Raw genomic sequence first — 15,642 nt, 5'->3', positions numbered from 1 at the left:
ATAGTTCGGCATACAGTCATTAAAACTTAAAAACTAAAGAACAAATGGCTTTATCTTTTGTAGAAAAAGAAAGGCCCATCATTACGCGCTGCCAAGCAAAACTCTAGAGAGGCGTTACCAAAGAAATTGTGTACTACGCCTTGTTTATCTCCGTTGATGACGTATGAGGGAAGCGCACTCCTGACCCCCGAGCCGTAATTACTGCGTCGAAATAATAATAACAAAATAAGGTCGTCTGGCTTCCGGTTGGCGCCTACCATGAGACGTCCGACGTCGTCAACAGGTGACGTTTCATGTGCACGTGGCTTCCTGCGCTGCTCATGCTTTCAATTTGGGTTTTGCAGCCAAACAGCGAGAAGCTTTCTCATGCTGCCGGGCCTGTACGAGAAAGTCTCTTCGCTCGTATTGAAAGCTGATGTGAGATAACCTCTTGAGTAGCTGTGATGTTTACAATTTCAGTAGCCACGTACTAGTTCTGCATAACTAAATTAAGTATTTTATTTGCCTAATTAGTGAGGCAATGAGAACACGTAGGTTGATTTGTCACGTTCGCCGTTCCCAGTAAACCGGTTTCTAAAGAATCTCATCCCTATCTTGAGCTGTTTGAGTAGCAGAAATTTCTGGCAGTCTTCGAGAAAATACTAGCTATATAACTGACGTCACACCAGATCAAGATTCGTAACTGCACACTATGCTCAAGACATCGACTGTCTTGAATGAAACCTGACGCCAGAATCCATCGCGTTCACGCGTGCGACGTGCCTTTTCAAATTAACTCTAAACTAACTTAGCATGCAATGGTTTCAAGTCGTTGCTTTGGGTAGATGAAACACAATACGTGTTAGTTGCAGACGCAGCGGCGTGAGCCTTTTAGTTTTATTGTGATAGCAGTTACAAGACACTCACTGCGTCGGCGTCCATGTCGCTGGGCTCAAGACATCGACTCTCTTGAACTGAACTTGATGTCAACATCGGTCCATTACAGGCGTGCGATAGAATGTTTTACAGTTGTTGCAGACTGCGTATTGCATGTAAATTGCTGATGAGGTGTTCTCTGCAAAATTAACTATAACCGATAATTGATAAGTGTTAAGTCTACAGACAACATACCAGAAAACCTTTTCTTGCCGAGTTTCGGTATTGAGTATAATGTATTGAGTAGAGAGTAAACATATCGCGAGAGCTGGCTTTACAAATTCCAAACGACGCTATAAATGCCTGCGGAGAAGTACAGTTGCAGTTTTCTGCCTCGAGTCTCCCCCAATTGTAGAAAAAGGTTTCGCACAGTATTTTTTTTAGTAAGAAATGCTTATTCACAATTTTTCTTGTGCATCTAGATAAAAAATGAGCATTGTTTCTTGGTATTTGTATCTGCCGTCATTAAGGAGATAGCATGTGTTTGCTTGTGTTCATAGCTATATAGGACTGTTGATGTACGGCTATGTTTACGCACCATGTACACAGATCGTAAGAGCTTTCAACACACTGCTTTGAGATGTAATATGATATCGCATTCACTGGTCGCTGCAGCTGACAAGGCACAGCCCATTCGTGCCCCGTCTAGAGTTGTACGAATCGAGCAAGCAGCTGGACCGTCTCATCAGCACCTGGTGGACGCTGAGGACTCTGATGCCTTCGCTCAGGCAGCAGACAATGACTGACGTGGAGGCCACCCTCAGCATCTTCAAGGACATCGGGAGGGTAAGGGAAACTGGACAGGTTGTAGCCAGCAATACAAGCGCGAGCAAGTCTTGTATTGACGCCAATGGCACTAAATGTCTTACCTGTGGATAGGCTCAAGCATTATTGGAAAAACTTCACTCGAGGCACAGCAAGCTGCAGCAAAGTTGTAGAATAACGAAGGTACAAACCTTTACAGTGGTTTGCTGTGCCTCCGCTATGTACAATTCATGTTGCATAACAAGTAACCACCCTATTTGTCCGTAAAAGGTAGAGGCGGTTCATTATGCTTGAGGTACTTGTTTTTATTCACGTGCTCATTCCACTACAGAGATGTTCCTTTTGGAGCAAACATTCAACTCCTTGTGAAATACAACTCTCTTCTATAAATTATAATGGTTGGAAATGCCACTGGACAACCTCCTGTGTGGTAGCAACCTACTGCTTCTGCAATGTTCTTAATAATAAAGAAAAATATCCACATTTCTGATGATCCGTGCAAGCTGTCCCTGCTGTGATGTCCCAGAAAGAGTAAACACGATAAATGAGGGGAAGCAAGGTGCTCCAGTTTTTGTTAGTAGCAACAATACGAAGGCAACGCCTAAAAAGGGTCAGAAAAACGAAGTACCAAATAAGCTCAAACGGATAAAGCATTCTTTCAAAACTACGTGTCCGTTAATGTAATGCTAGTATGTTCCTCCTTAAAAGAAAAAAAAACTGAAATTCAGAATTTAGTTTTTTTTTTCAATTCCTTGCGAGAAGAGCAGTGCCGACCAGCGCGGTTTTGAAACCACCTTTTCCTATGCGTACCGTCGTGGCTCAGTAAAAGTTACTGAAACGTGCCAAGTTCACACTGCGGATGTTTTAGAATATCTTCGCCGATAAAAGTGTAACTATATGGCATAAGGAGGAGGTATAAAATAGCAATGCTGTCAAGACAGCCGGGCGATGAAATTTTAACGCCATCTCTCCATTATTGCGTTTCTTCTGGCCTCCTCACATGGTTAGGGGGACAAGGGCGACATTGTTGGTATTCGAGAAGTGCAATTTACTGGTAAAGCTCGGATTATTTTTCTGATTAGTGTTTCTTTAGGTGCGATAACTTTTTCTTGAACCAAAAAAGTAATTTGTCTTTTCGTCCGCATAAAAACTAACAGCGGGTAAGTGCTATGCTTTGGAAGCACGTGACCTACACCCATTTCGCCTATGGATGCGTGCGCGATGACTATGCTGACTGAACAAGCTTAGCAAGTTGAACCGAGTCAACTGCGTGTCACCGTCGGAACCGCACATGTGTTACCGGCATTGCAGTTGATAGCATGCATATGAAATCTCAAAGTTTAGAGCGACAAGTGCCAATGGGTCCGTAGTCGCAGTTGAGAAAATAACGAAGAGCGGGACTTACTGACCCCGCCACTGTGGATTCGAACCCAAGCTATCTTCGGTTTCAGTAGCTCATATCACACTTCGCGAAGTCAACTTTGGATATTTGCATCCGCACACAGTGGACTTTAAATTCACGCCACTGCTCTTCTTTCTTTCTCAGGCGTCTGCCAGCACTGAAGTTGTCACAAGGCAGCCCGTGCGCGCTGTTGTGAAACATCTACCGCCCATACATCACGTAAGTTCTGAGAAGTTGAAAACCATAGCTCATTTAGCACCCTTAGAGACGCGTGTTGCGGTCGAAGAGCTGCTTTAAACGGTCTTTGAGAACGCTGAGTCGTGTACGTCTGCTTGAAATGGTGACATTTCCATAGCTGGCGCTGCATTACTTCAATGTTCTTTGCCATGAACGTCATACCCAGTGTTCTCACCTGAACCACTCTTTTGCGTCTCAATAACGGCACTCCGTGGTCTTGAACACGCGGGCCGGCAGCAGCATTTATCTTATGAAGGACCGCTCTGGAAAATACATTTCAGACCTCAATGCCAGTTCTATTAAAGTTTCTTTCTTCTCGTTAATCAAGAAGCTACAGCCGCAAGAGTGTTGCTAATCCGGAAAAGCAGATTCCGATCGCCACTTGGGCACAGGGTGTTGAGGATGCCGAAATTCGCGTGGTCGAGAGTATGGACATGACAATGACCATGAAATCCTAAGGACGCGACCCATGGCTGATCTTGCGCTCTGGTACATTGCAGTGGGACTGGGAGATTTTTCTCCACACCGTTATGAGAGGGGCCCGCATCTTCGACCAGAACTCGACGGTGATGGTAGAAAACATGCGCTACCTGCGGGAAATGGCTGTGCTCATTGGCCAGTACGAACCGTGAGTAACTTCTTGCTTGAAATTTAAATCAGTTACATGCCAATGTAGCGCATACGTTGCGCTGCTGTCGTAATTTTCCAAACAAGAGAACGTGTTCAGAGGATGATAGAAACGTAACGCCAACCAGTGGGTGAACAAGTGAATTCTGAGCCTGTAGCCAACGTACTGTCAAAGGAACTTGGCCAGACGAGTGTAAGTGGTGTTTTCGAAATCGTGGATGTAGCCCGAGGCCTCGCTACTACCCCCATAAGGGAATACATGCTGAATTCGTGTGTTGTCCACCATCGCGAGCAAATGTTTAGAGATCACGGCAGCAGAGAAGAGTCTAAATGTTCTTGTGATGAGGTGGGACAGCGCGGCTACGAATTCGCGCACGCACCGAACTGCTTGAATAAATAGAGGCGCATTGTGCTGCTTAACTTTTTTGCTTGATATCTAGATTCTGGTCAGGAGCTAGGGCTACTCCAGAAAAGAACCTTAGATCTGCCCAGCTACTAATGTGTCAGGGAGGCTGTTACCGGCGTTGGCTCATGAACGACAAGTTTGGAAAAACACCACGGCTATATAAGCTTGAGGAGGGCCTCTATACTTGTACTGAAATACACTCTATAACAGGGCAAGCGTAAGGAAAAAATATCTTAAGCTGCACCTTGTAATCATTTTTATGACTATTGTATACGATCCGCTAGCGTATAAAGGCACGAAATGCAGTACATCCGCGGGGGAAAAGGATACGGCTATTTATTTTCTGAATGAAAGCTCCTGAGTGCATAATCTCAACCCTTGCGCTGTGGCTTGAGAGTTTTGCGGCAACGGGCTTGTTCCTCGCCCTGGTGTGTGCACTCCAATTGATCTACACGGGCTCGAGTATCCAAATTTTGCAGCAGGTTAGAGAGAACACATGGCGATAAAGAAAAAATAGGGGTTGCAAATCCTTGCTACGTCAGCTTTCATAGTCCCACCGTTTCATTTTGGGACTTTACACAGAGCGAATGAATCAGTCTATCAATAACTCAGTCACTAAATAATGAATGATGGCAAGAATCAGTGATTACTGTCGTTGCCCGATAATTCCGCCCTCAAAATTCAGCAAATATTGAGATTGCCCTAATCACTCAACCAATCTTTCAATCTGTCAAGTACGTGATTCATGTAATAACTGTATAAAGAATAAAAAAGGATAGATAATATTAGTCACCAAATTGACTGATCAGCGAATAATTGAATCAATTAGCGAATAAATGATTGCATCAATCAGTCAATAGGTCGATTCATTTATCCACGAGATTATGACTGATCACATAGGCTAATAAATCAATGAACCACTAACCAATTAATTAGGAGAGCTCTCTAATCAGCAACCAAATAATAACAAACCAATTGATTAACTAATTAAACAATTACACATTTCCGTAAATAAATAATTAGAAATTAAATGAACTAACCGACTACCCAAGTAATTAAGCAAATAAATAAGAACTTATAAATTTAGCCCTTCATGAGAATTATGCATATTCTGTCTGTCTATTCGTGGTGAACATACGTGGCAACGTTCTCCCTTTGTCACGCGACTCGTATCTGGGATCGCAGGTGGCACGTGCTCAACTTCATGGCGCTGTGCGTGGCCGACGAGCTGAGCGTGTTCTTCCCGGAGCGCCACGCGCGGTCGACCAACACTGCGCGGTTGCCGTACCGCGACCGAAGCCTTCCGACGAAGCCCCAGCTGTGCCTGCGCTTCGCTGAGCGCACGTGTCCGATAGGCGTGGAGGCGCTGCTGCTGCAGGCCATCGCCGGAACCAACGTTCGCGAGGACCTCGTCAGGGAGGTCAGGAGTGGTCTTGAGGGGAACTCCCTCTCAGTACAGTCTTGACGCTGTTACAGCTTCTGGAACCCGCCATGGTTGCTCAGTGGCTATGGTGTTGGGCTGCTGAGCACGAGGTCGCGGGATCGAATCGCGGCCACGGCGGCCGCATTTCGATGGGGGCGAAATGCGAGAACACCTGCGTACTTAGATTTAGGTGCACGTTAAAGATCCCCAGGTGGTCGAAATTTCCGGAGTCCCCCACTACGGCGTGCCTCATAATCAGAAAGTGGTTTTGGCACGTTAAACCCCATAATTTAATTTTTTTACAGCTTCTGGAGGCACCCATATTTTTGTGAATTTGCTTACCAAATGTAGCTACAAATTATAATTAAAAGAATTATGGGGTTTTACGTGCCAAAACCACTTTCTGATTATGAGGCACGCCGTAGTGGAGAACTCCGGAAATTTCGACCGCCTGGGGTTCTTTAAGGTGCACCTAAATCTAAGTACGCGGGTGTTGTCGCATTTCGCCCCCATGGAAATGCGGCCGCCGTGGCCGGGATTCGATGCCGCGACCTTGCGCTCCGCAGCCCAACACCATAGACACTGAGCAAGCACGGCGGGTCAAATTATAATTTGAGCGAGCAACATATTTTGCAGCAAGTTGGGCACAGAATTGCAGCGCGGTGTCCTCGGTGTGTGGAGCAGTTTCTGAAGGGACGTTCCTTGACGCACACGCTTGGAGTGACGTCACAGAGAGAATACCTAGCTTGTTGTTTTCAATGTAGGATTACTAGTGACTTGTGTTGTCCAAGCTAACTCATTATATTTATTGCGAAGTCATTCAAACTTCATTAATGTGGAATGCCTGTGCGTTCGACAGGCTTCCTTATGCAAATCTGGGTGACGTTTTTATATAGCTCCCTGGACACATGGTAGAGATAAGTACGTGTGAGATGTAGGGCGCCCGCAAGTATCACGTGAGACGAGAGAAAGTGTGAAGGATGCTGTTGATAAAGTTGCGTGAGAAATGCTTGTTACTGCGGGAACTGTTGCCGTAAATCACACCTAACTGTGTTCTAGGAGATGTGAAACTTTTTCTGCGTACACCAATGCCTTGTGCGTAGCCACACTCGAGAAAAGAGATTATTATTGCATAATAAGCTAATGAAGGCCAAAAATTAAATCATTTTTAGATTTTAGCCTGCACGTTTTGTGCGTAGATCAAGTGCATCGCACTTTGACGTCAGATACTTTTAAAGATTTATCAGGTTTTCTAGTGTTCATGACAGATGAAAATGCTCAATAGGTCAACTTGTCCGGCCATCAGGCTAACAATTTCACTTCCTTAGCTGCTCTTTTTTGAACTGGTAAATGATGTCTTGAAAACCTATACAGCCCGCCAAAACCTTTCAGCAAGCACTTGACTAACCCACTCATAGGTCGTGACTGCTGGTAGTCGCAAGAATATGAAATACTCTAAGCCTGTACTAACAAACAGCTCTTGCTGTGTCTTCTGGCTGATGTAAGGGCAAAATTTTCCCTAACAGGGCAATGGTATGTTGACACTTGTTCTTTTAAGATACCGAAACTACCTTTCTCTGGCTATGTCGCTAGCCTCTTGTGTTACACTAAAACGTAACTACCTTCCGCTATGGCGCTCAGCTGTTTACAGCGAAGCAGCGGATTCTATTTCCTACCGCTACGGCTGCATTTCAGTGGTAGTGAAACTAAAGCGCTCGTACACTTGTTTACAGCTGCAGAATAAAGAAACTAAGGTGGACAGACGAAACTCGCAGCCATCCACTGCGGCGTCTCGCATGCCTCCCGCGTTGCTTTGGGGCTGTCGGTCACCGAAATCTAAAACACAACTTTTGCCACCATGGGAATAGAGCTGAATACGTGAAAAAAAAAATTGAAAGCGCGAGGAGAGCCAAGGGGCTTACCTCATGATCCGACTCAGCTACGTAACATATGCTAAAAGAATGGTACTTTTTGCTATTTTTCCTGAAATTTTCCAACGTGTATCTATTCTCTTCACATCTTTCGTACGTTCATCTTAATGCTGCAAGCACTTTTTACACAGTCATAGGGCCATTTCTTGGGTCTTTTCTCGCACACGCTTGCTGAGGATGTCCGAATTGTGCATGGTGTTGTGTTGTGTCTGAGGAATTTTTAGTCGCCGGATTGTAGGTCACGCTGTGCCTGAGAATGACAGCACCGTTTTGGTAGCCAACTAGATTTGCGGCTAAGGCCCCGGAAATTCTCACCAAGAACAGGTACGTAGTGCGTTCATGATCCTCGTTACCTTTCTGCTCTGTTTAATGCACGCAGTTCGCCTGGTGGATACCGGAATTCAGGGATACTCTGGCGTCGTACGCCAAGCGGCTCTCCTGGCTGGGATCCAAAACGGCCTCGGAATTGGAGAGCGTCGTAAGTCAAATAGACTTTTCCTGTCAGATTGCCAGTGTCAAAAATGCAGGTCGCCATGTCACGGTGTGCCAACTGCTATATGATGTGCGCCGCCCCCCGCCATGGCCATAGTTGCGGGTTTGGCTGCATAGCCATGACTGCTGCATTTTGATGGAGGCGGAGAGTGAAAGTGACCGTGTGTGGACTTCGGTACACATCGACAGAGAACAACAACAACAACAAAAAAACCGCGGCACATCAAAACAAATGTGAAAGCGTCCGTTACTGCATCCGTGCTGATGCTTGGTTGTAGCTTTGGCCAGTAAGGCAACAATATTTTGCTCTGCATTGTATAGCCGAATTTACGTCAACCGAATAACGAATCATCGCACTAATCGTTTGAATGCCAACACTATGTCGCACTCGTCCCTAAGATTCTGTGCGCACCATTTATACTTTACTGGCCAAGTCATACTTATGGGAGGCGTTCTGGAAAACTGGGTCTAATTTCAATACACTCCGGAATAATGTGATACCGGTGTCAAGATCAACTCGAGAGCGATCAGGTGGGGCTCCGTTGAGGAGATACGTGCATATAGATCCTGATCGAAAAGCGTTGCAAGGCCTCTGAAAAGGAGTTCGGTAACGCTTTTCGCGTGGCGATGAGGGCCAGCTTGCCACGACGTCACGACCCAAGAATTTGCTTTGAAACGTAATGGAGTTTGAATGTGGTGTAAAATTTATGTAGATTATATCTCGCTCAGATGAACACCCCGTTAGATGCGCTCTTTTGAACCGTTGTTTAAACCTTTATGAACTTTCAAGGGTGTAAAATATTTTACAATCTAATATGGGGGCGCTATTGCGTAAAACTATTCCAAACTTTTCTATTCCAATCCTGCAATCGGCCCACCACGATTGGTCAAAAACTTTTTTGACCACCCCCACTTCACCTATCTTTCACGCGACGTCACGAAAAACGCGATAGCTCCCCATAAGATATGACGTGCACACACTGATTATGCATAATTTGAACGAACAAAACAAAAATAGTTATTTCTGATTCGACGCCTTTTCGCCATTAGCCTTCGGCTATTGGTCAAAAGGTTTCGGGCTGCTCTCACTTCACCTGCCTCTCACGCGACGTCACAAAACCGCAAAAACTTACCGCGTCAAAGTGACGTCTACGCGTTAAAGATGCATTAATATGCCGAACAAAAGGGAATTTTCTTCTGAGTAGCGGCCGGCTGCTCCGTTCCGAAAGGAATAAAAGATGGCTGCCGCCGATCGCTCCGGCACTGGTACTCGCCCCTGCTGTAGAACATGGGTTTATTTCCCTGTCATAAAACTTTCTGCATGGCCGTGTAGCGTTTTCTAGAACTTTAGGCACGTTTACGACCTCGTTCTGCAGACTCTTCTTTGCTGAGGATCCGCTTTAGCGTCATTCTTAAGTTTCCATTGCATGCCGCCGCGATTGTCGACGAGCCATCGCCAGCTAAGTAAGGGAAAGCGGACCAATCACACACGCCGGCAGCACCCTCTTCATCTGGTTATCGATATTCAGTGCAGCGGCTCGGCGCCATCGAATCCCTCTCCACCTGAGTATGCTCCTCGCCTATTGGGAGCCAATTAGATAAGACAAGCCGCTAAGTGCAGCAATGTTACTCGTTTTTCGAGCAAACAAAAGAGACCTCTTATGTACGAGGGGAGCATTTGATTGGTTTGTTCAGACAACCTTGCGGGTGTCCGCCCGATGCTTGCGTCAACGGTTACGCAAACTTGACGTCAGGAGATTGTAATAAAACATATTGGAATACTTTTACTTTATACGGCCCCGTAATTGTTGCTTCTAAAGTCGCATTTTACCGGGACTACGTTGAGGCCTGCTAGAAATCTGCACGGTGGGAGTTGATCGCATTGGCCTGCAACGCAATCACTCTGGGAGCCCTGAAGCAGGAGGTTGGTGATGAATCGTCATTAGAAATGCCAACAAAGACACGCTTAGTGTTTCCGAAGAGTGTGAAATGTCGCTTATTCAGAATCGTTGTCTCTGATGTTTATATTGCTAAGATTGGCGTACACCTGCGAATAATCGTTTGAATTAGCGTCTAGAGGAAGGGCGTGTTTGGCTGCACGGACTTCGTATTGTGCGTGTATGAATTGAATATCAGACATCAAAGCCTGCTTTCGTTTTCCTGCTTTAGCGTGTCAGGAAATTGTGCAGTATACTGGCTGTGTATCTTCGATGAAGAGATACCCGTGGGAGCACATGAAAAACCGGGCGGCCCATGACGTCACAACGCTGTAGCGTAGTGTTGTTTTAGTGTTGGGGTCATCGCAAATCAACCCCCATTGGAGAAGACTCTTCGCGATATTAGAAAAAGTAATTTCAGATTGATTACAAGAAATAGGATAAACTAAGTTCGTAAGCTCAGGTAGTATATGTTTGCAGTAGCTAGGAGGTGCTGGTGAAGCAAAAGTAAACTTCACATGTCATGGTTTCCTTAAAACTACGCTTTCTTGCAGATTAATGGCCTGAAAGTTGAGATAATGTTCTCCGACGCTCTACTTGGAATCGGCGAGGACCTGACCGAAGTGGAATGCGGCGTGAGTACTGCTGTGAATGCACTTTCTAGGCTTAATTTACAAGTTCGATGTTTAAGGGGAACGTATTCAGCACAAGGCTAAACTGAACCGTGTCGTCGCATGCAATCAAACCGTGCCTTTAGAGAAACTTGATTCGTGGTTATCCCTCTGCCGGCAATCAAAATCTGCGTCCCTAAAATGCTTATGATTGAGACATGCTTGTCACGTTCTGGAGTAATTACCAATATAAGGGTGTGGGGCAGTCTGACCAGAGAGTCTTGTATTTGATTGGCACAGGCTTCACAGACATTGAAGACCCAATACGAGCTGAGCTGATGTAGCGTTCCGCTGTTGAGCACGATATCATGGGTTCGACTCCCTGCTTCGCCCCCACATTTCCTTATGGACGCAGTGACAAAAAAGACAGTCATGACACGTTTAGCAGAACATTGAAGGCGCACTAAAGAGCAACACTGGATATGTCTTTAGTAGGGTAGTGTTTCGGATATTTTCATTGATTTATTAATTGAGAATGCGTAAAGAGTTGATTACTAGTGGGAACGTCACATTTGCGCTTTTTTATTTCGCGCCAAAATCTTGGAGCTGATACGTTTTTGTGACGTCACTGATTTAAAAACGTTATCTTGCGTTTAGGCCTTATTGGTGCCGGAAATATTCTGGGAATTTGCAAAGTTGAACCTGTCGTTCCTTTAGATTGCAACGTAGACCTTCTTTACAGGGGAAGAATCAACCACACTGGTAAAAGATGACGTAAACATTCATGACGTCGCACCAAAATGGATTTAGTGCGCCATTGCCATGTGTTTCATTCTTGAAACATTTCCGCTTTACCCAGTCTTACAATATGAGCCATTGTTTTGCTGTTACAAACGCTTAATTTACCAGTGCAGATTCCTTTAGTGTCTCTTTATAGAGGAAGTGTAAAAATGAATCAAGAGTCTTCTATTGCAGAGTTCTTTAAACACGCAGCGCTACTCTGACATGCCCCACCTGACAAATATAAATAACTAAATAGTCAATCATTTTATGAATTGCAGGTTGCTCATTTCTCAATGTCACCGTTTTATTTCGCCCCAGTATGACAGGAATCTCTACAGGCACCACCCTATGCATCAGTACACGGAGGCCTACAAAGCACGACTGGACAAGTACTATCTCAGCGGCAATTCGACTCCTTCCTTTCGAAAGTGAGTGAAACGCGTGCATTTCGCCATGTCTGATGCTTGAGAGCATCTTGGATATGTTAGAATCAGAGTCCTGAAATTGCAGTCGAGATTACGAATCAGAACTGGGGCTGAAAAGGAGTTGTACCTGGCAGAATTGGCCTGTTGGACTTGTAAAAGAGTGGGTGCCAATGTATACGAAACCCAGTAGAAGTGAGCGACACTTGGTGGCTTGATAATATCAGATCAGGAAATCTGCCGGCACACACATCGGAGTCTGTACATGCTAGGGAGAGTAGAACTTAGAAGTGAAATAACAGGAAAGGACTTCGTTCTGCCAGTGGACTTAATAAGCAGAAGTCGAAGAAGAACAGAAGCAGAAGCAGACGCACAAGAAGTAGCACAAGCAGAAGTAGTAGAAGAACAAAAGCAGAAGCAGACGCACAAGAAGTAGGACAAGCAGAAGTAGAAGAAGAACAGAAGCAGAAGCAGATGCACAAGAAGTAGCACAAGCAGAAGTAGAGGAAGAACAGAAGCAGAAGCAGACGCACAAGAAGTAGCACAAGCAGAAGTAGAAGAACAGAAGCAGAAGCAGACGCGGAGCAGAGCAGAGCTCGACTCTGGCTTTTTTTACTCCTGCCGTGCACCCTTCATACAATACATACAATGCACCAACTGGCCAAGTTCAGCACTTTGACTCTTTGCACAATTAGAATTGAAACTTAAAATTTTGAAGCTGCACAAGCTCTCGCAGTGCCGGAAGACTCGCAAATTATTAAAAAGTGATATTCGGATTATTATTCTCATTTTACAATTCCTTTTCGTTCAGTTGCATAGAATAAAATGTTGTTTCTTGGAAACCAAAACTCCGCCAATAAAGGGCTGTCTTTCAAATGCAATCACCTATAATTACTTTTGTTTATCGTCATACCTCTACATTCTTCTTGCAAATGTTCCCGACTGAGAGCTACAGATTGCAACTTATTCGTGTCCTATAAATGACTCAGCAGCGTCGTATTGGTAGGCGATATGTAACAGTGCCGTTTCTTTGTGCTCAACAGGTATCCTCCTGCCAGCAGCTTTGAATACAGCATTGTTTACGACGAATACTCAAACGTTATCTGTAAGTGTTGATCTCGCCTGGAATTTGTATTATTGTGTAAAAAGAAAGAATGGTCCATTCTGCCTGTAAGTGTCGCATAAATGCTCAAAAATTTCATTAACAAATAACGATCACTAGAAGATGTTATAGAAAGAAGGTTGACGCACTCTGACTTGAAAACAAAATAAATATATGTCGAAGTTTTGGGAACTACATATCACCAAGTACTTAAGACACACTCTAACACAGCTTATTACGCTTAGCACTAAACCCACCGTCATTTTATAATCGAATCTTTCCAAAACCTAAGCAAGGTTGGTGTCAAAATACGTTAAACTGTAACACACAGTTTGATCTTGTCCATTTAAAACATCGTCTCAGGTTTATACACATTACAAAAGTGCATTGTGTGTTGCGGAGTTATGGATCGTTAAACAAGTTTAATTTTCTGTCATTGGCCTTACATTGGTTTTATTATGATGTTGCGAGGCGCCACCCATATCTAAGAAGCGTCGTTGTTTTAAGGCATGTGGTACGTCTTTTTTACAGTCATTCCGCTCAGCTACTTCGGACTCGCCTTTCAAGCCACTCCGCTGTTACGGTAACTTTCGTTTCACATATTCAAACCATCGGCTCATCCACTCTTCTGTCAAGCTCTATTTGATTAGTATCGCTTAAGTATGAATGACATTTATTAGGGAAACTGTACTTCTTGGAAGATTTATAGAAGATACTCGGCATGCATGTGCGATAGTCGAAATGGTGTGTTTGCATCGTTCTAGAACCAAAAAGCATATATTTGTGCCATTTTAGTAAAAGGTGACACGCTTGGGCTAAACTTATTTCTCTATAATAATGAGGTTCAGCTTGAAGAAAATTCGCGCCACCAGTTTCTATTGTTTGTGTCATTTGATTTCAGAAAGTTTTATGTGGTGAAGATATTACCCGACCTTGTTCGGACCACCGCGAGGATTCTGGCCAATGCTCAGGGTGAGCCCATACATTGTCCTAGAAATTGTCCACCATTGACTCTTGCTTTCACTGATACCTCGGCGCTTTTAGCTGGGACATTCGCTGCGAGAAGAGCCGTCACCAACAAGGTTTTTAAGGCGTGACTACTTAAGTGTTTCTTACTTATCTCAAGTTACACATGTCAAGTTACTAGATTTCAATTATTATTTCATTTATTAAGTTAGGGTTTCAAGTATACTTTCAATCATCTTCAATTATAGTTTGTTTTACTTTGGCGATTCTACTGTTTATTGTGATAACAAGAGAATTTACTCAATAGCTTAGGTGACTTGCTCGATTCGTGGGCGCTGCAGTCTCATTCCGAGCTGGGTGGAGTGCAGCAAGATGTTGATATAGTCGAACTAATAAAAGCTATCCACTGTGCATTGCTTCATATTGCTCATCAATATATTGGGATTATAAACAAATTAGATCAGTTAGTCGATACATTTATAAAGCAATCAATATTGTCCACGAAGATTGGTTTGCAAAGAGAAGCATTGCCTGGGAATTTAATTGAATTCGGTGATTTCACGTGCCAAAACCACGATTTCATTATGAGGCACGTCCTAGCCGAGCACTCGGGATTAATCTTTAAATCTAGGGCACCCTTAACGTGCCGCCGCAATGCACAGGACACGGGCGTTCTTGCATTTTGCCCTCATGTAAATGCGGCCGCCGCGGACGGGATTTGATCCCGCGACCTCGTGCTTGGCATCGCAACATTATAGCCGCTAAGTCACCTTAACAGTCACGTACAATATGCATTGTACGTGACTGTTTTCGCAACCACAAAGGTGTTTGGCTTTTGCTTTTGTTCCACTGTTTTATATGGTTGCTTCAAAAGCATTGCGATGACTGGTTGGGAAAAAAAGCTACACCGCACTTTTCTTTCATGCTCTTTTCAGATCCAAACAGGACGGCCATGTTCAATGCAAAACGACACTGCGCCTTGGGTGCATACATAGCGCATCCCATCCCTATCCTTTTCGAGGTAGCGTTTCAACGCGATTACTTGTTCATATCGCAAGATCAGTCTTTTCTCTAGGACATTCAGCTGAGACGTTATGCCATCGTACTTCATAATATCAAGTCATACGATCACATGATGAATACTCAAAGAAGGTAAATTCTTAGCTGACAAGTGCAGAATACTTCGCGCTCGTGGGGATCTTACTACAACTGTCTCGATAGCGGTGTATGTCGCGTTGTTTCAGTGTTATATCTTGTTGGAAGGACCAAAAATTGTACTTCTTTTTAGTCGCCATAAGCACATTGGCCATTAGGACATTAGGCGCTACATTCATTTCCGCAAATACTGTGGAGACAATTACCCATACCTTAAAAATGTCAGACTAAACATTCAGGAGTCAGTCTTTATGAAACACTAGTGTTATAACACGGCATCGTACGCGGTGGCCCTAAGAAAGAGACATTTGGGAGGTCGGTAAAGAATAAGCCTGTAGGAGGAAGTACATTGACATCGTATAAAAATTCATGCATAACCCACAGGATAGCGCAACCATGCGCACATTTTAGACAAGGAGTGCAACTTGAAACGTATAGTGTCATTTAAATTGCAAAATAAAATTCATG

General features: G+C 44.2%; 1 protein-coding gene across 2 annotated transcripts in view; it reads left to right on the top strand.

The window, feature by feature from the left end:
* Positions 1–15,642, top strand: part of LOC135907414 (uncharacterized) — a 45,920-nt gene that overhangs the window by 19,198 nt on the left and 11,080 nt on the right. For both annotated transcript variants that reach the window (XM_065439100.2, XM_070528148.1), the window contains exons 10-20: positions 1,531–1,701; positions 3,227–3,301; positions 3,820–3,947; positions 5,538–5,772; positions 8,086–8,184; positions 10,690–10,770; positions 11,848–11,957; positions 12,995–13,056; positions 13,585–13,636; positions 13,955–14,025; positions 14,955–15,040. In XM_065439100.2, the coding sequence (XP_065295172.1) occupies positions 1,531–1,701; positions 3,227–3,301; positions 3,820–3,947; positions 5,538–5,772; positions 8,086–8,184; positions 10,690–10,770; positions 11,848–11,957; positions 12,995–13,056; positions 13,585–13,636; positions 13,955–14,025; positions 14,955–15,040 (1,170 nt within the window). The remainder of the gene's footprint in view (positions 1–1,530; positions 1,702–3,226; positions 3,302–3,819; positions 3,948–5,537; positions 5,773–8,085; positions 8,185–10,689; positions 10,771–11,847; positions 11,958–12,994; positions 13,057–13,584; positions 13,637–13,954; positions 14,026–14,954; positions 15,041–15,642) is intronic.

This window comes from Dermacentor albipictus, chromosome 10, assembly GCF_038994185.2.
Source record: "Dermacentor albipictus isolate Rhodes 1998 colony chromosome 10, USDA_Dalb.pri_finalv2, whole genome shotgun sequence".
Taxonomy (NCBI): domain Eukaryota; kingdom Metazoa; phylum Arthropoda; class Arachnida; order Ixodida; family Ixodidae; genus Dermacentor; species Dermacentor albipictus.
Note: the sequence above shows the minus strand (reverse complement) of the source record. Positions and strands in the feature narration are given on the sequence as shown.